The sequence below is a fragment of the Leucopleurus acutus genome, assembly GCF_964270905.1.
Source record: "Leucopleurus acutus genome assembly, chromosome: 7".
NCBI classification, from domain to species: Eukaryota; Metazoa; Chordata; class Mammalia; order Artiodactyla; family Delphinidae; genus Leucopleurus; species Leucopleurus acutus.
The window spans coordinates 103,164,286-103,185,608 of NC_139150.1; the positions used below are offsets into that span (position 1 = coordinate 103,164,286).

The 21,323-nt window shown below is 39.0% G+C and overlaps 1 protein-coding gene across 1 annotated transcript in view; it reads left to right on the forward strand.

Moving 5' to 3' along the window:
* Positions 1-21,323, forward strand: part of CDCA2 (cell division cycle associated 2) — a gene marked incomplete at both ends in the record, with an annotated part of 48,406 nt that overhangs the window by 17,576 nt on the left and 9,507 nt on the right. Inside the window, 7 exons of the mRNA XM_082843566.1 lie at positions 198-285; positions 5,262-5,524; positions 7,557-7,641; positions 8,106-8,350; positions 12,459-12,537; positions 13,474-13,562; positions 14,861-14,998. Coding sequence (XP_082699692.1) covers positions 198-285; positions 5,262-5,524; positions 7,557-7,641; positions 8,106-8,350; positions 12,459-12,537; positions 13,474-13,562; positions 14,861-14,998 — 987 coding nt within the window. The remainder of the gene's footprint in view (positions 1-197; positions 286-5,261; positions 5,525-7,556; positions 7,642-8,105; positions 8,351-12,458; positions 12,538-13,473; positions 13,563-14,860; positions 14,999-21,323) is intronic.

Sequence of the window (21,323 nt, forward strand, 5' to 3'; positions counted from 1 at the left end):
TGGGTAGGATGTTTGGAGGTTCCTAATATAGGATTCCTATATACTTCCTTAAGAATTAACTAGATAATGAAGGCGATGGATTGATTTAATATCAGATTTCCAGATAATCTATAATGCTTACTCAAATCTTTATAAAAATATCAGTAATCCTATAAGTAATAAAATTTAATACTTCTTTACTCTTATTTTTCTCCAAGAAATCTTCTGAATCTGGTTTAAATCTACAGTCTGGATGTTTAGTTGGAGAGTATCCTCTACTTTCAGAACTCACAGAGGCTTCAAGTGGTAAGTATTTCATTTTTCCTTAGTACATGTGCCCATTCACCCATTGAAATGTTTGTTCAATAGACATTTATGCTCATGGTATATTAGAAATGTTTTAGAATTCTTGTTACGTGAGAGATGACATTTTCTTTTTTGAATTACTACCAATCTAATAGAATGTATTATACAGGATGGGATTATACCACTAGCTCATGCAGCTCAATACCAAAAAAAAACAACCCTATCAAAAAATGTGTAGAAGACCTAAATAGACAGTTCTCCAAAGAAGACATACAGATGGCCAGTAGGTACACGAAAAGATGTTCAACATCGCTAATTAGTAGAGAAATGCAAATCAAAACTGGTGGCATAGTGGTTGAGAGTCCGCCTGCCGATGCAGGGGACACGGGTTCGTGCCCCGGTCCGGGAATATCCCACATGCCACGGAGCAGCTAGGCCCATGAGCCATGGCCACTGAGCCTGCGCATCCGGAGCCTGTGCTCCACAACGGGAGAGGCCACGACAGTGAGAGGCCCGCGTACCGCAAAAAAAAAAAAAAAAAAAAAAACTACAATGAGGTATCACCTCACACCAGTCAGAATGGCCATCATCAAAAAGTTTACAAACAATAAATGCTGGAGAGGGTGTGGATAAAAGGGAACCCTCCTACATTGTTGGTGGGAATGTAAATTGGTGCAACTATGGAGAACAGTATGGAGGTTCCTTAAAAAACTAAAAATAGAGCTACCATGTGATCCAGCAGTTGCACTCCTGGACACTCCTGGACATATATACAGAAAACACAAAAACTATAATTTGAAAAGATTCAGGCACCCCAGTGTTCATAGCAGCACTATTTATAATAGCCAAGACGTGGAAGCAACCTCAATGTCCATCAACAGATGAATAGATAAAGACATGGTATATGTATACAATGAAATATTACTCAACCATAAAAAAGAATGAAATAGGGCTTCCCTGGTGGCGCAGTGGTTGAGAGTCCGCCTGCCGATGCAGGGGACATGGATTCGTGCCCCGGTCTGGGAAGATCCCACATGCCACAGAGCAGCTGGGCCCGTGAGCCATGGCTGCTGAGCCTGCGCGTCCGTAGCCTGTGCTCCACAACGGGAGAGACCACAACAGTGAGAGGACCACGTACCGCAAAAAAAAAAAAAAAAAAAAAAAAAAGAATGAAATAATGCCATTTGCAGCAACATGGATGGACCTAGAGATTATCATAAAGTCAGAAAGAGAAAGACAAATACCATGTAATATCACTTATATGTGGAATCTAAAAAACGGATACAAATGAACTTACTAACAAAAACGAAAGATTCACAGTCATAGAAAACAAATGTATGGTTACCAAAGTGTAAAGGGGTGGGGGGAGGGATAAATTAGGAGCTTGGGATTAACAGATACGCAGTACTATATATAAAATAGATAAACAACAGGGTCCTACTGTATAGCACAGGGAACTATATTCAATAGAAAAAGAAAGAATAGGATCTCTAAACATTTAACAAGTATATTTTGTTAGAGAAAACACTACACATGATTCTTTTGGTTTTTAAGTGTGTGAAAAGGGACCGGCATTCAATATGCTTGTATTGAATGAAAGTCACCATAAGGTATTAGGTTTACTTTCAACATACCTGTGTCTTTATCTTTAAGTAAAACTCTTGTATATGTATAGCTGGCCCTTGCTTTTTTGTCAATCCTGAGAATTTCTGCCTTTTAATGGGCATATTTGGTGCATTAACCTTTCAAGTCATTATTGAAATGGTTTTATTTAAATCTGCCATTTAAAAAAAATTTTACCCACATGGCTTGCAGAATCTTTGTTCCCTGACCAGGGATTGAACCCACTCCCTCAGCAGTGAAAGTGTGAAGTCCTAACCACTGGACCACCAGAGAATTCCCTAAATCTGCCATTTCTTTCACGTATTTTCTGTTCTATTTTTTGTTTTCCCTCCTCTCGTCTATTGGGCTTATTTGAAATATTAGAAATCTATTTATCCATTACCTTCTAAACTATACCTCATTGCATCTTTTGTTTTTTTTTGTTTTAATGGTTACTGTAAGGACTGTGGTATATACATCCTTAGATTTTCACAGCCTTCTTAGAGCTAATATTGTACAACTTCAGGTGAAATACAGAAACTTTACAAACTGTACAGATCTACTACCTCTCCTCCCACCCATGTCTTTTATGGTCCTTTTACACTATAGATGTCATCTATACTATATTTATATTCATTTTAAACCCTACAAGATAAGGTTTTTTTGGTTTAAACAACCATGTGTATTGGGAAATATGTGTATATTGGAAATAGCCTCTTATAGTTACCTAGATAGGTACCATTTCTGGTGCTTTTCATTCCTTGCTGAAGATCTAAGTTTCTGTCTGGTATCATTTCCTTTCAACCCGAAAAAGAACTTCCTTCAGCATTTCTTGTGGTGCACATCTGCTCTGACTTCTTAATTTTAATCATGCGATGGATGGATGGATAGATGGGGCAGAGAGCAGGGTTATGAGTTTGTTACCTGGATGAAATAGGATGCTTTTGCCTTCAGCAATTCTTACCAATTCTCTTGCTTTACTCTCATGCGACTTTGTCTTAGGAGTGACATATTCTTTGACAGTGGTTATAGAATGTATGAAGTATGGTCATTAAAAACTGTCATCATACCTAACACCTCCCTGTACACTCTGTCTTCTTGGGAACATCACAACAAGGGCCAACGTATCCCATTTTAACACCCCTCTAGGCCCTAAGCAGGAACATTGTATAAGACAGGAAAAGAGAAATCTCCCATAGGCGGTAGGGCCTTGATTAAAGGAGTCTAGTGCTGGTTCCAGTGTTTTATTTTAAGCTGGTTATCTGCTGGCACCCCAGAGGTTATTATATCTCAGACGGTGCACCTTTAGGAAGAGGGAAGAGGTCTTATAAAGTGGGATACTTCAAAAACAAACACACACATAGAAAAAGAGCTCAGATTTCTGGCTACCAGAGGCCGGGGAAGGGGGAAGGGTGAATTGGAGGAAGGCAGGTAAAAGGTAAAGACTTCCAGTTATAAAATAAATAAGTACTAGGGATGTCATGTACAACATGATAAATACAATGAACACTGCTGTATGATATATATGACAGGTGTTAAGAGAGCAAATCCTGGGCTTCCCTGGTGGCACAGTGGTTGAGAGTCGGCCTGCCGATGCGGGGGACGCGGGTTCGTGCCCCGGTCCGGGAAGATCCCACATGCCGTGGAGCAGCTAGGCCCGTGAGCCATGGCCGCTGAGCCTGCGCGTCCGGAGCCTGTGCTCCGCAACGGGAGAGGCCACAGCAGTGAGAGGCCCGCGTACCGCAAAAAAAAAAAAAAAAAAAAGAGAGCAAATCCTAGGAGTTCTCATCACAAGGGAAAATTGTTTTCTATTTCATGTTGTATCTGTATGAGGTGGTGGATGTTCACTAGATTGACTGTGGTCATCACTTCGTGGTACGTGGAAGTCAGATCATTATGCTGCACACCTTGTATCAATAAAACTGGAGGGAAGAAAAATAACCCCTCTAAATACTGACGTCTATAAAAAAAAACCTGTTACCCTTCAAACAGAAACAACAAAAAAAGAATAAATAAAATGCAAGTCACACTATGTCACTCCCCTCAGAATCTCTCCCTGGCCTCCCAGCATACTTAGGATAGAATCCAGTCCATCCACTTCCTACTAGGCCGCACCTGACCTGGTCCTTAGCCTTGACTCTGAGCTTGTGGCTTAGCTGTCTTCTTGCTGGCTCTGTTCCAGTCACTCTGGCCTTGCCCCACCTCTTATACGCCAGGGGCACTCCTGTCACTGGTCTTTGCACTTGGCTTTGAGCGTATGTATAATCGTCCCTAGACACGCGTGCGGCTCGCTTCCTCACTGTGTTCAGGTGCCTGCTCAGCAGGCTGTCCTTGAACTCACCTCCACCCCTCCCATACCCTAACCCTATCTCTGCATTATTCTCCTTAATGGCATGGGTTACTGCTTGTTATTATATATACATTTCTTTAATTTTTATATTAAGATGCCTGTAGATTCACATGCAGGTGTAAGAATGAATCCATAGGAAGAAAGCCTGTCCACCCTCCCCCAGTTTCCCCAGTGGTAACATCTTGCATAACTGTAATACAGTGCGCGACCAGGAAATCAACACTGGTACAATCCACTGACCTCTTTAGTCAGATTTCACCAGTGTTGCATGCACACGTTTGTGTGTATATTTGGTTCCATGATTTTATCACAGGTGTCACATAACCACACTACAGTCAAGATATATCGCAGTCCCATCACACGGTCCCTCATGCTACCTTTTTACACAGGCACAGCTACCTCCTTCCCTCTGTGCCCCCCAGTTACTATATTTTATGTTGTCTATTTGTCCTCTGAGGCCATGGGGGCTTTATCTGTGGTGTTTATATCTCTAGCAAAGTGCCTGTCACACCTTAAGCGCCCAGTATATATTTGTTAAACGTCAATCATCAGGCAATGCTCTCTTGTGAGAATTTGCAGGGGGGAGCCTTGCCTTGCTTGGGGGCACATACAGCATGTTCATTTTTTTATTTGATAGTCGTTCTCCTCAGCATTCTGTCCTTTCCCTCCCAGTACCCTTGCGTGCTGAAAATGCCTCTGACTCCACCAATAAAATCAGTCATGATTCATTGTCTGGCTCAAGTTAGTTTCATGGTGCAGACCATAGGTGTCGTGAGTGGAAGCAGATTAACAGTTAATAGTTGAGCCCTGGGGGCCTTCTTAGATTTCCGTGGAGCCAAGACACCTTACTCACTGTTGCCCTCAGTGGTCAGATTTGAAATAAAAGCTGTGGCCAGTGCCGCTTCTCTTTGTTTTATGTCTCCAAGTGAAATCCCAGATGCTACTCCTCAAGCAGGATATCTTAGGGTTGAATTTCTGAAAAGGTTGTTATTCCTTTTGTAAATACTTACTACTTTTGTTGTAGAACAGACTGACTCAGATGTCTGCCACCTCTCATGTTTACACCTCTGTGTTGAAGGAATCCAGGTCGCTGACTCTGTAGAGGGCAAAAGATCCAGCGATGCGGTTTCAGTTGACAAATTTACAGAAGTGAGTACAGACATGGCTCCTGAAGCCAGGTCACTGGTTACTCCACTGTGCCAGAGGGACATTCCATCCTCTGAGACCTTTGTACTTCGTTCTGTGCTGAAGAAACCTTCTGCAAAGCTGTGTCTAGACAGCCTGCAGGTCAGTATAGAGCTACATTTCCTAAAGCAAGTTGAATAAAAATTCATTTTGGTTCAAAGAAATACCTCTGAAATGTTATGTAATACTGGCCTAACAGGAAATGTCTTTTTTTTTTTTAACTCAGTTTGGAATATAGTATGTTGAATTTAATATAGGTAGACCATATTTTATAAGAGTTTCGTAAGTTATTAATGTGTGAGTTTGTTAATTATTTCCACCAAAAATGTCTGCTTTTCAAGATACCTCTTACAGGCGAGCATCTTTAAGTTGAGCTAGTATGAGAAGAGAGTAGGTTGATGGGAGCTAGCTGGCATTTATTGAGTACTTCCAGTGAAGGTTCTGGAATATATGATGTACGTGCAGCAGCAGTATCCAAGAAAGGTATTAGCCCCATTTTACATAAACTCAGGCTTGAAGTTGTTAAATGAACCCAGACAAATCTGATGTTAAACATCCATGACAGGCTGTAAACACTCTGAGAGGTTGAGAGGACGGCTCTGGGGTCACAGTGCCCGGTTTCATTCACTGACGCTGAAGTTTAAGAACTAGGTAGATTAGTTAACCTTTTTGTACCCTGGTTTCCTTATCTATAAAAGGACAATATTAGTAACTTCCTTACAGGGTAATTTGAGCATAAAGTAGGATAATAATGTGCAGTTAGCACCAGTGCCTGGCAAATGAGAATTACACATTTTGTTGTTGTTCTTGACCATACAGCTATACCTATAAATCTGTCTTTAAAGCCAAAGTGAACTAGACTACCTTCTATCTACATGGATATATGGTCAGTTGTTATTTTTAAATGTTTTAACAATTTTTCTCGTTAAAGAGCTTGATTTGGGTTTCTATACAGCACTGCTCATTTTTATCTTTTATTTGTTTTATCTTCTCCTCAAAGAAGAGACTTAGCATCTTAATGATCTGTGTAACTCTTATCAATTAACAGTGTTAATGTAGCAGAAACATCAAGTCCTGCCACTAAAATCATATGAAGACTTTCACAACTAATGGTCTTCTTGCTCAGCTGCCCAAAGCTTGCAAGTGTATTCTGTTTGAGTTGTTGGATAACTTTCATGGTAATAATGAAAAGTAAATCTAAACGTTAACATGAACTTTGTTGTATAAGTTCACTTATTTCACAAATACAGATGTGAGCATTTTCCTGGTTGGGAAAATGAAGCTGAGTCTCAGGAGATGCTTGATGAAGGAGGTTTGTTTAGGGCAGGACTGTTTCTTAGAGAAGGGGCTGCTCTTGGGATGGGTGTGCTGGAGAAAATGACCAGCTCTAGAGAACAAGGGCTGGTCAGGGCTTAGGATGAGACGGGACAAACAGATGGTGATTTGGAGGTGCCTCTCAGCCACCCACAGCCCCGGCTTTCGCCCACTTTGCTCCAGTGGCCCTGTGTTTGGGCTTGCCCCTCCTGTTCTTCAGGATTCACATTGTCCTTTCCTCACCAGCTTGCTTACTCTATAATCTTCTGGAGAAGCACAGAAGGACAAATGCTACTTTCTTTGCTTGTTCTAACTCAGGAATATAGTATTGTAGACTGGAGATTTATACACTTATAAAAGGTGTGGTTCCCATGTCTAAAAGACAAAACACCCTATTATGCCATGTACATATTTGTTTTTTTCTTGTTGTAGTGGAATTCTTATACTTTAGACCATTTATATAGTCTATCTCGTTTGACACCATCCAGAGTACACTGTAATTCTGGCCATTCACATTTTCCTTCAAGTCACTTGCCAGGTCAAGAATGAGGGAATGAATTTAGCCCACATTGTGGATTTCTGTTCTTTAATTTTGGCCTGAAACTATTTACTAAAGTATTATGATAGCTAAGGAACCCAGTTTTTCGTTGTGGCTAATATCATGACATTTTAAGTCAGATCAACTATGAAAGTAAAGGTAATCTGCAGTACTATGTAGTATCTACCCTTGGCAGGAAAAAAATTCGAAGTTGTCGTTCTTAATGTCTGTGTGTATGTATTTATATATGTAAAATTATTCATCAGTGTTTATTTTATTTAGGAACACCATGACAACCTCTGTGATGGTGGGACTCATCCAAGCTTAATCTTAAATCTTGCAAACTGTTGCAAAGAACGAAAAGCAGGTAAGAAATTCAGATTTATTTTGAAGCCTGAAGATATCATTTGCTTGTTATGAAAAAAACCTGAGGTAGTATGTAGTATTTTCAATGCTCTACTAATGCCTGATGCTTCTGAAATTACATGGGAATGAAGAAGAGTTGGGAGGGATGGACCCTCTGTTGAAGTTTCAGAATTGGTTCCACCCATGTCATCTATCCCTTTTTGCTTAATGTGAAACTTGTAAGGAAATTGATGTTCAATTTTGTAATCTTTTAAGACAGGCATGCAGAATTTACTTTAAAATCCATGATCATATTTTAATTAGAAATATTGCTTATCTTTTCCACTTTAAACTTTTTTCTGTACAAACTATGTTTTGTGTTATACAAATAGCCAGATGCAATCATGTGAAAAGATTCTAGGATATGTCTTTTAGATAAGAAATGTAGTTTAGTTTTTAAATATATTCCCATTTATTATCTAATAGAAGGTCAAGAAAATTGTACAGTACCAGACTCTCTAAATGTGAGGAAGAGGAAGAGAGTTACTTTCGGAGAGGACCTAAGCCCTGAAGTGTTTGATGAATCTTTGCCAGCAAACACTCCGTTGCGTAAAGGAGAAACACCGGTTCGTAAAAAGGATTTAAGTACCCTCAGTCCCCTGCTACTTGAACAGTCCCCAGCTCCTGAGGGGTTACTTCAACCAAATTTTGATGACAAGGGAGAGAATCTTGTAAGTGTGAAAAGTGTGGAACAATCTTGTTTACATTTTCATCAGACCTCACCTATTTTGCATGAGCAGTAATTGTGCTTTGATATCATGAGATGGACTGAGCAATGTGTCATGGTACAAATTAATGCATTTTCTAGCTAGGTGATTACCAGTTTTCTCCTATTAAAAACAGTACTTCCATGACTCCTTGTACATAGCGTACTTTCTGAAACCTAACTGCTATTGATTGTAAGATGTGCCATTGTTTTATCTATCACTAAGAAAAAAGGCTGAAAGTTAAACTGTGATACACACCATGTACTCAGATTTCAGAGGTGTTAAAATGTTGAAAGAGCAGCAATCTTAGAATTGATATATTATAAGTATAAATTGTTCTTCCTCCTAAGATGAATTTCTGCAGGTGGGATTACTGGATTAAGGAATATGAACATTTTTTGAACTTTTTGATACATACTGCTAAATTAGTGAGGTTTGAACATTTTCACATGTTTATAGGCTATTTGAACTTCTTGAGAACTGCCTATTAGTTTTACTTACCCATTTTTATATTGGGGCCATCATTCAATCTCTCTCTTGCTGTTATACTTTGAAATAAGAATATTCTGCTTTTGGCCAAGATGGAATAAGAGGGACCTAATTTACATTGCCATGAGAAACAACTAAAAAGCCAGAGAAAAAGATATGAAACAGTGGTTCACCAGCATTGACTGTCTGGAAGCACAGACAGTAATCTCTGAGGCGGGTAACAAATGAGGTAAGCCTTACGAGAGCCCCAACTTACTGCCTGGCTGAATTTCCAGGCTGCAGCACAGGGAGGGGATACCTTGGTGGAGCCTGGCAGTCTCCATGAGTTGAGAAGATGGATTTGGGGTCTGGAAAAGTGAAGGAGGCTGGAGTTCACAGGGTAAAATACCAGAGAGAAGAGACCTGCAGAGAGAGAGAACTCTGGAGATCTGCAAAGGGTCTCGTCAAGTCTCTAGCTGAGTGCTGGTCAACACATCCTTGTGAGTAAACTGCCCCAGCCCAGGGAGGAACTGCCCAAATGGAGCAGAGGGAAATGCCTAGAGCTCGCACAGGGCAGGAATTGTGTTCCCACCAACTCATGTAGGAAAACCTTGTAATTCAGAGGGTGTCAGGTACTCAGAAGAGTATTGCTTCATTAGTGGGGCAGAATTAAACTAAAAGCCTGGCAAAGCCTAAAAGCAAGTCTTGAAAGGATCTAACTTATACCCATGTAACTGCGTTGCATAATGAACCTCAAGAATATCAAAACTGCTTTTGGCAGCTGTGAAGGTGGGGAGATCCCAGGGAGGCCAAGGCATCAGATCTCATTGTCCTCCCAGCCCTTCAACCCTCCCCTGAAGGCCCTCAATAAAATGGTTTTATCCTTCCCACCAAACCAAAACAAAACAATCTAGCAACAAATAATGTGAAACTCAAAATGTCTGGCATTCAATTAAAAATTAATACTTGTGTAGGAAAAGATGCCCCATAATGAAGAGAAAAATCAGTCAATAGAAATAGACCCAGAAATGACACATATGCTAGAATTTCTAGAGAGACATTGAAAAAGTTATTTTAACTATATTTTGTGTATGTTCAAGAATGTGAGAAAGGATTGAGCTTCTTAAGAACATGGAAGATAAAGAAAAGACCCAAATCAAACTCTGTACATTATAATCTCCAGGAATAAAAATATGTTGGATGAGATTAATAGCGTATTAGAGACTGCAAGAGAAAAGATTAGTGAATTCGAAGATGTAGCAATAGAAATTATTCTCAGTGACACACAGGAAAAAGACTGAACAAGAATGAGCAGACAATTCGTGATCTGGGACAACTTCAGGTGGTATAAAGTGCTTGTAATTAGGGTTCCCAAAGGAGAGGAGAGATTGGAAGGAACAGGAAAAAAATATTTGCAAAATAATGGCTGAAAAATGTCCAAATTTGATAGAATTATTAACCCACTGATCCTAAAGTTCAACATATTCCCAGCACAAGAAACATAAAGAAAAATACACAAAGCTTAAAATCAACAATGAATGTCCTAAAAGGAGCCAGAGAGAAAAAGACATGTGACATAAGAAGAACAAATATAAGAGAGGCAGCAGGTTTCTGGTTGGAAACTATGCGAGCGAGCCAGAAGGCAGTGCAGCAACATCTTTTAAAGATGTATTTAACTACTTGGAGCAAAAAACCAAAAATAACCTGTCAAACTAGAATTCTCTTTTCAAAAGAAAAGGTGGAAATAAAGGCTTTTTCAGACATAACGAAAGTTGAAATAATTCATTACCATAACAGGTTAGCATTAGACGAAGTGTTGAAAAGGAAGCCCTTTAGTCAGAAGGAAAATAGTTCTGCAGGAAAATCTGCGTCTACACAGAGGAATGAAGAGCACTGAAAATGCTAAGTATGTGGGCAAATGTAACAGACTTCTTTTTAATTAGTCTCCATAAAGGATAATTATTCAAAGCAAGAGTAACAACAATATTTTGTTTGGTTTATAACCTAGGTAAGTAAAATATACAACCAAATTAACATGGCATAAAGGTTGGGAGGGGTTCTTAGGCTATAAACAAAGTGGAATAAGTTAAAAGATGTGTGCTGTAAACCCTAAGCCACTATAAAGTAACAAAAGATGTGTGGGATGCAGGTAAAGCAGTGCTTAGAGGAAAATTTCTAAAAATTAAAGCCTGTATTTGAAAATAATAGAGGTCTCCAATTAATGATCTCAGCTTCCACTTTAAGAAACTAGAAAAAGAAAAGCAAATTGAAACCAAACTAAGAAGAGGAAAGGAAGTAATAAACATAAGTGTAGAAATCAATGAAATAGAAAACAGAAAAACAATAGAGACAAATCATTGAAATCAGAAGGTTTTGCTGCAGAAAATAATAGTAAACTTCTAATCAGACTGTTCAGGACAAAAGGAGAGGATACTCATTAGCAATATAAGGAATAAGGGAGGTGACATAATTACATATCTTAATAATACTAAAAGGATCATAAAAGAATATTATGAACAACTTTATTTTATGCCAATAAATTCAACAACTTAAGCTACGTTCCTTGAAAGACACAAGCTATCAATCTCACTCAAGAAGAAATAGGTGGTCTCATTAGCTCTATATCAACTAAGGAAATTTAAATTGTAGTTTAAACCTTCTCACAAAGAAAACTGCATGTGCAGATGATTTTACTAATGAATTCTACCAAACATTTAAGGAAGATACAATACTAATTCTGCATACATTCTTCCAAACAAATTGAGTTGGGAATGCTTCCCAACTCATCAATGTCAGCAGTAGCCTGATACCATAATCAGACATTATGAGAGAAGAAAACTACAGTCCAGTATCCTCACAAACATACTAACATACTAACTAAAAAGAGAATAAATACATTATGACCAAGTGAGATTTTACCCCCAAAATGCAAGTTTGGTTTATTTGAAAGCCAGTCTGCAGAGTTCACCTTATTAACAGAGTAAAACAGAAAAACTCTATGGTCATCTCAGCAGATGGAGAAAAAGCATCTGACAAAATCCAGCATTCATTTCAGATTAAAAACTCTGAGCAAATTGGTGAGAAAAAATAATTTTTTCAACCTGACAGATCTTATCTATGAAAAATTAACAGCTTCCATTATACTGGCTGTGGGAAAGAAAAGATTTGACATCTGCATTTATATTTACCCTTAAGGTCTCCTGAATAATACTGTAATGTTTGGTTGTGTTTATTAATGAATTTTCTTAACTTTACTGGGGTTAGGATATGGGATTTTAAATAAGCCAAAAAGTAACTTATTAGTGGATCATCATGACTACTTTCACTTTTTAAAAATTATTATTATATTTTTAATTGTTATTTTGGTGGGTTGTAGTTAGTAAGCATGGTTTCCTTAAATATGATTGGTAAATATTATAAAACATTTATTTTTCTATCCAGTATCTTGTTTTTGCTCTTTTTTTGGTTAATCTTTTATTTCCCATCTTTATGCTTATTACAGTTCCTCCTACAAAAATAAGTACGTATTATTTTCTTATGGGCACATTATTTCTATGTCCACTGGATTTAAAGATATCTAATTTCTACTTTTTTCTTTGTTTAGGAAAACATAGAACCTCTTCAGGTATCATTTGCAGGTCTCAGTCCTCTTAGTAAGTCTTCAATCTCTGAGACTCTTTCAGGTAGTAACTTTGGCTTATCTAAAAATCATAAATGTCATTTTAAATATGTGTATATATGAAAATCACCTTATTTTAAAATTTTTATTTTTATTATGATCGTACTTGATTTTTCAAAAACTCAAATCGTGTAGTAAAGCTTACAGGAAGTCTCTTATCCATCCCTTTCCATCCCAAGCCCATACTTTATAATCACCCACATTTAACTTCCTCTGATGGGTAGCCGCATTTTTCAAGTCACTGCAAGTAGTGGAGTTGCCCTCTCAACACTTAAGGACTGACAGTAGGCTCCTTTTCAGGTTGCACAATTGAAATGATATGAATCCTAAGCGTCATTTTTGATTACACAAAATTGTTCATCAACATCAACATGGCATTTTGTGCATATGTACTTTCTGAGGTCTCTAGTTTTTTTTATGATTGTGACAAGGCAACAAAGATCTCTCTGTGCTTTCCTGACAAACCAGGACTTGGCCAGCAAATGTCACGGGCAAAGCACTTGCAATGGAACCATTATTCACGTCTCTCCCCTGGTCGAAATCCTTTAATGGATCACCAACACATCTTGTTGGCTCTAGGACACAAACCAAGCTCATTAGCACAGAATCCAAGACATGGAGTGTTAAGTTAGAGCTAAATTGGAAGTATAGCCTGTCATCTTCCAAAGCTTATGCTCTTTGACAGGTTATACTGCCTTTTATTTATACCGTTCAAAGTGACCAAATTAAAATTTTTTGAACTTTGTGAAATTAAAGTATTTTCATGTTTTTAAAAATGTTTTTGAAATCTCAAAATTTATTTCTCCTGGTAATATGTTCAGATATGGTAGGGTACTAAAAGCAAAATTGGTATCCAAAAGAGCATCCAGTGTGTCCACTAGATGATGGATCTTACAGCTTTTTATTAGCTACCCTAATTTTGCTGTGTCTTGCTCATCAGGCACTGATACCTTTGCCTCTTCAAATAACCACGAGAAAATAGCCTCCCATAAAGTTGGTAGAGCAACGCGGACCTCTAACAGAAGAAGTGTAAGTGTTTGTATTTGGCACAATGTATCTGTTTTTAAATCTTGCACTAGATTTTTCTCTGTTTTCATGATCAAATGCTTTATCAGTTATATCTTGGTTTAATCAATGTGTTAAGAACTAATACCATATCTACCTATCATGTAAGCCAGGATAATGCTGTTTTCCTGATTTGATTTTAATTAATTCTGTTAGAAGAAAAATACAATAAACGAGGTGCTTTCAGAGTGTGTGTTCATGTGGAAGGTAGTCTGTTTAGAAAGTTTATTTGGGATCTGTGTGGTTTTATGAGTTATATCCAAGTGCAAAGTGGAGAAGAGTTGCATGTTTTTTTTTTAATTTTTAATTTTACTTTTTTATACAGCAGGTTCTTATTAGTTATCTATTTTATACATATTAGTGTATATATGTCAATCCCAATCTCCCAATTCATCCCAACCCCCTCCACCACCACCCACCAGCTTTCCCCCCTTGATGTCCATACATTTGTTCTCCAGAGTCACATATTAACAGTCAGAAAGTGCCATAAATATAACTTTTTCAAAAACTACCTTCAGTTGTTTTCAGTGTGAGCATAACTCCCATCGAATGCATGTCTTTTGCGATTTTATTAAATTAGATGAACTTGGATTTTTATCTATAGCATCACAGTGCATAAACATATAGCATACTGATATTTTTTTCACTGATACTGTTGATGGTAAACCCAGAGGTCAAACTTAGATAATCTGACGGTTCATGATTTTTCCCCCTATAACCCATCAGTAGTTAGGTGCTACATTGTAGATGTTCAATAAATATTTGATGAATGAATAAGACAGTGATTCTTTTTTATTTTTTATTTTCAAAAATTTTATTGAACTATAGTTGATTTACAATGTGCAGCAAAGTGATTCAGTTATACATATGTATATTTTTTTCATATTCTTTTCCATTATGGTTGATCTCAGGATATTGAATATAGTTGCCTGTGCTATACAGTAGGACCTTGTTGTTTATCCATCCTATATATAATAGTTTGCACCTAAAACAACGATTCTTAAGTTGTTTTTTTCTCTTCCATAAAATAGTAGGACAGAGTGCATATGCTTCTGGGTCAAAGTTTGATCAGAAATCAGAAATTACTATTTCCCTCTTTTGAATGTGACTTGGTTAAAATACTTCTAATGGAATTTGTGAATTAAGCGGAAATGGGATGTAAAATGGTAGAATCCGCAGGGAAGGGAAAAGAAATGTGAGAGACACTCATGAAAATGTAACTGACTGTTTTATGGTAGCCCTGCTTTTAATTTTCTTTATAGCAGTTGATCAGTTTTTCAGAAGAGAGTGTTTGCAACTTATTTAATACAGAAGCTCAGCCTTATAAAGAAAAGAAAATTAATAGGAGGAAGTCTCAAGAAAGCAATCGCGCAGACAGAGCACTTCCTAGAAAGAATCAGGTGAGTGTGTGTTTAAAGATGTAATAAAGAGTAGAAGTGGTGCATTTCTTTGTTGTATGGTTAGGAAAACCCAGAAACAAAATTTTTCCTAGTTGGCCTTGGACCAAGAGTATTAAAATCATCTTATCATAGAATCGAAAGGGCCATAAGAGATTATATACTCAATTATGAATTACCCGAGGGCCATTTTTGCATTTTCTTCATTGGGTTACATACACCCAGCACAGGGAATCATGGGCACTCAAATGTGGAATTGATTCTTATCTTCGAATCTGATCTAATCTAACCTCACCCTCTTTGGGGAATCCTCTGATTTCTTAGGGATGCATGTGCCATCTGCCTCTTGTTTGACTTTGCTACTGCCAGTGGCTGGTTGAATGTTCTCCCCGTATCGCAGGAAGAATTTAGAAACTAGCTCTGTCTTCCTCCACACTCAGAGGCCTGTGCCGGCTCATGACGTCACCGCCTCTTTGCGGATAGCAGATCTAGCACCTTGACCCAGGTCCTGGTGTTGCCCTTGCTTCACTGAGCTGGACCGTCCCCTGCCATACCCTGCAGCTTGTTGGTATCCAAGACCTTCCCAGTTTTAATAATACACATTTATGTGTCCCCCCACTCTCCGACCCCAGCCTCCTATCCATCCAGTGTTCTCATGCCATCTTACTCATGCCTCTTCTAGTATTAACTCTTCAGCTTTCAGAGATCCTTTAACTTCCTGTGTTTCCTTATTCATCCTAAGCTGTCTTCAGCTGTTTTCAACACTCTTGTCCATTATCTTGGGTCTTCATCCCTTTCATTCTGCTCCCACCCTGGATTAATGCACCATTATCCCCTTTCCCATCCAACACTGTTGCTGGAGAGACCCACAGAGGCTGCTACAGAGTCACTGTTTCAGATACTATTAGAAGTCAGGCCTCTTTTGCCACCAGTTTGCCACTTCACTTTCATTATTTTTCCAAGGCATTTAATAACCTAGTGACTAAAATCCAGTGCATCCTTAGAGGTCTTGTTCACAGCATTTGACATAACTGAGAATTGTCCTATGTGGTCTCTGTTAAAGATTTGTTTTCTTCTGCCCATTCCTAAATGTTTATGTTACCCAGAGTTCTACTCTTTGTCTTTCGAAATGGCTTTATTTTCTGGGTGGTTTCATATGCAGCACGGTTGACGACTCCCAAATCTTTCCCATCTGTTAACATAGGTTCAACTACCTACTAGGCATCTTTTCTTAGACCACCCTGCAGACATCTCAAAACTCAACATTTCCAAAACCAAACTTACCCATTTCACCCCAGCGCACACACACTCAAAACAGCAAATTTCCCTCCTGATTCATGAACCAAAAAGTGTTGCCTCACTTGGTTTAAACACTGCACAAACATCCCCAAGTCGGCAGAGCCGGAAGAAACCGGATGTTGTCCTGGTTCAGTTTCTTCTTTAGGTCACACACTCCTTTGAAAGATCCTCTTGCTGAAAAAAAATACACATCAGTTGAAAATATGCATACGTCTTAGATCATGGCATTAGAGACTGGGTTCCTTCCTGCTCTCTACAAAACACTGTTACAAAGAAGGTCCACCTACTTCTTCACATGAAACTAATAGCCAGAAAGTTCAAGAAGGGTTGACCATTAAGTATTGCCCCAACCCCTCCCAGGACCCCACTGAGCCAAAAGAATTGATGTAATAGAAGGAATAGGCTTAGAATAGCGATGAGAAGAGGAAGGGGGTGAGGAGGGGTATTCAGCAACCGACAACAGCCTTCAGTGAATTTCTAGAAGACAAGCAGATGGGAGCGGGTTGACAGATAAAAGAGGGGGAAAGGTTTACAGCCCAGAATGTGCTGGGGGGGAGGGAGAGCCAGCCTGCTTATGGGAATCCCGAGGAACTCTGGGCCCAGTATTGGCAGGTCCAGTGGTGCTGAGAGTGAGAAGTGGTAGTGGAAACGGATTAATTGAAGTCCTGTATGTGAAACAATTTGCGCCGGTTTGCCCCGCACTCCCTCTCCCATCCTGAAGCTCAGAACAGGGGTTGTCACCTGAATGTTCTCATTCTGGCATTTGGAAGGTCCCACAGTCTGGACAGCCAGCTCGTTTCCCTAAAGCAAAGCCTGCGGTTGACCCTCTCCATCTGCCCTGCCCTGTGTTGCACAGAGTTCCTGGTAGAATTCCCATGCAAGAAAGAGGCTGAGCTGGAAAGCAGAGGAAACCCATTACCAGTTTAGCCAGTATCTTCTTAAGTAAGAGTCAGATAACTGAGTAGAACCAAGAGCATCAAAGACCAATGTTAGTAAGTTTGAAAAACTGACCCCCAGAGAGAAAGGTTATTCAGAAAATGGAAAGAAACTTCGTGAAAGTAAATATTCTGATATATTCATATTTCAGAAAATATTATCTGCAGAAAACTAAGAGGCGGGGGATGCTATGAAAAAGGAGCAGAGAAAGAAAGGTTTGTAAAAATATATAAAACTTGGTAGTTGGACTAGAGAATAAAGTTAAGGAAAGTTAAGGGAGGACAAGAGAATGATAGACTAGTAAGAACAGACATGGAAGACCAATCTAGGAGACTTCGTTGGAGTCTCAGAATGAGAAAATGGAATGGAAGGAAGTTACCAGAATAAAAGGGAGCGTTTCCCAGAGCTGAAGAAAAGAGTCTTCAAGTTAAAAGGTCCTACTGAATTCCTACGACCAAGAGAAAAGACCACAACTTCGACATGTCAGTGAGAAACTGAACAATAAGGATAATGAGAACAGTGGACTTTTCCTACCAGGAAACAAGGATCGGAGTGGTATCAAGTTTGACAGCAGTCTGAACACTGAAACAGAATTCAACAGGACATTTAAAGCTTTGAAAGAAACTTAATTTAAGCCCAATATTCTGTATCCAGCCAAATTACTGTGAAAGACACTCAAGAGATGTGTTTTTTGGTTTTTTTGTTTTTTAATATTACTGGAGGGAGATACACTCTAGCAAAATGAGGAAGTAAGCTTGAGAATCCAGGACACAGTGGGTCTAATAGCACAGGAGAGGAGTGCCGTAGAAACCTCTGATTATAGCTGTTCAGTCAGCCTAGAAGAGCAATCAGGCCAAATTTGAGCAAGAGAAGGGTGCTCCAGGGAGGAGGTCTCTGGAGGGAAAAACAAAAAGACCTATGATTGAGCAAATGGAAGATGTGCCATATGAGAAGAAAAAGAGGGGCTTCCCTGGTGGTCCAGTAGCTAAGACTCCATGCTCCCAGTGCAGGGGGCCCGGGTTCGATCCCTGCTCAGGGAACTAGATCCCACGTGCTGCAACTAAGAGTTTGAATGCCGCAACTAAAGATCCTGCACGCGGCAGTGAAGATCCCACGTGCTGCAGCTAAGACCCGACACAGCCTAATTAATTAATTAATTAATTTTTTTAAAAAAAAAAAAACAGGAGAAAAAGAAAGGTCATTCTATACCATTCCAAAGAAAAGTCTGAATGCAAGAGTTTTGGAGCGAATATGAAGCAAACTTTAGTAAGTGTGATTTCAAGCAACAATGGGGTGTAAGGAAAAGGATATTTTGTAGTATTAGGAATCATGTACAGGAGGTGCCAGAGGAAAGAGAAGGAATCAGAGCTCTGTCCTGTAAGCACTGTGGCTGTTTTTAAAATTATCATCTTGCAAATTAGGGGTTCAAGATATACTTTTTTAAAGTTCTTAAAAAGAAATAGAAATGTAAATTCAAAGGTAACCAAGAGAAGAAGCAAAACTAACATAGGGAAGAGGAAGGTTTAGTTTAAGTAAGTGATAGCCTCATGGTTTATGGTAAGGAGGCAGCAGAGATCTGTACTGTATCGTAGGCTGAAATGTGCTGAGAGAGTAGATCTTAAGTGTTCTCACCACACACACACACACACACACACACACACACACACAAATAGTCACTATGTGAGGTGATGGATGTGTGTATTAACTTGACTCTGATAATCATTTTATAATGTATACATATATTAAATCATGTGCACCTTAAGTCATGTGAAATCTAAATAAATACAATTTTTATTTGTCAATCATACCTTAATAAAGCTGGAAAAGTTTTGAAAATAAAATTGCTAACTTGGAAGTAGCAGTAGAATTCATAAGCATGAATTCCTTTATAACCTAGAAATGGAAAAAGTTTACAAAATATGACTCAAAAACCAGAAACAGTGAGGTCAAAGATTGGTAAATTTTGCTCCATTTGACCCAAACAGCATGGAGCATGCATGGGGGAAAAGCTCCGTAAGAAAATTTAAAAGACAAAGGACAAACTTGGAAAAAAGTTTTTGTAATTCGTATCAAAATCTCCAAGAGATTTTTGTTCACAAAATTGAAAGGGCCCTTAAACATGGAAAACATGTTCAGACTCGCTCATCATAAGAGAACTGCGAGTCTAACATGCATTGAGATACCGTTTCTTACCATTTTTGATTAGCAAAAATCCAGAAGTTTGACAGCATACTTTGCTGGCGAGGCTGGGGAGAGATAGGCACGCTTGTACATTTTCTGGTAGTGTGAATCTCTGTGGAGGGCAATTTGGCAATATCAAGCCAAATTAAATATTTTCATTTACCCTTTGACCCAGCAATTCCATTTCTAGGAATCTGTCACAAAGATCTAATGACAAAAATACAGAAAGGCATATGTACAAAGTTAGTTATTGCAACACTCTGTAATGCAAAAGATTAACAAACCAAATGTCCATCAGATGTCCACGAGACTGGTTGAATAAACTGGTGTGGTCACAAAATGAGTCTTTTGTAGATGTAGAAAATAGCAGAGAAACGATCCAAACCACTATGCAGTGATGCTAGGATGTATTTACTGTTAAGTGAAAAAAAACAAGTTGTAAGCTACCTGGTGTGGGATAAATTGTGTTCTCAGAAGGCATACGATGGAGCCGACACCCCAGTATCTCAGAATGTGACTGTGTTTGGAGATAGGGCCTCCTCAGAGGTGATTAAGTTAATAAATGAGGCCCTTAGGTGGTTCCTAGCCCCAATCCAATCTGATTGGTGTCCTTATAAGAGGAAATTTGGATACAAAGGGTGACGCCTGGGGGGGCACAGACAGGGAGAAGCGGCAGCAGGAGAGTGGCCATCTGTATGCGCATGGGAGAGGCCTCAGGGGAGACCAGTCCTGTCAGCACCTCCATCTTGGACTTACTGCCTCCAGAATTGTGAGAAGATAAATTAATATTGTTTAAGCCACCCAGCCTCTGGTGTTTTGTTATGGCAGCTAATATGGCAAACTCATATGTTACCTTTTATCTAAGGAAGTAGGGAGCATTTTAAAAAAGGTATATATCGGGCTTCCCTGGTGGCGCAGTGGTTGAGAGTCCGCCTGCCGATGCAGGGGACACGGGTTCATGCCCCGGTCCGGGAAGATCCCACATGCCGCGGAGCGGCTGGGCCCGTGAGCCATGGCCGCTGAGCCTGCGCGTCCGGAGCCTGTGCTCCACAACCAGAGGGCCCGCGTACTGCAGAAAAAAAAAAAAAAATGTATATATCAATACACATATATATAATCTTAAACACTACAAAAAAAGGGGGAGAATAGGCCAAAGACAAAATAAAACCTGGTTACCTGTCAGGAGAAGAGACAGAGGAGGGAACAGGAAGGAATGAAGGCTAGATTTCCTTGAATGTGTTTTTTACTTTTGACTTTGAACTGTGTAAATGTTCTGCGTGACTATGGAACCATTATAGCTCAATTAAAAAAAATTGAAAACAAAATGAAACATGTAACTATATCAAGTTGGTGGCTTAACCTCATAGAGTTTTTTCAAATCAGAAGTTTGAAAAGTCCAAATGGGATGTATCCTAAGGACAAAAATAACTGCACAAAAAGTTTAAACAGTTATGAAATACGCACTGATAGAAGAATTCAATCTAGAATGAATCAAGTAAGCAGGGTTTTGTGGGGATGTTTTTTACTGTCATTAGGAATCAAGACTCTTCACTAGAGACAAGATAAAATTGAAATCAAATTCAAAACATTGTTAGGCTAAATTTGAATTGGAAATATCATGAACACGTGCTTTTACCCATTTAAAATAATTTTCTAGCTCTGTCTGTTGGTAGGCATAGAAGCACTGAGCATCCTTTGTACCTATGTTACCATCTCTACCATTTCAACTAAAAGGGATCAGCGTTACCTTAGTGAAATGGCTGCTTTCAGATTTACAACGGCAAAAGTAGAAAATGAGCCCAGGTCTGGACCAGTGTGCGAGCAAGGAAGCCACGTTAAAGGACACAAAATCATTCCAAAGGGGCTTCCGCTGACCAAAGATAGGACAGTGTGACCATCAGAGATAACGATT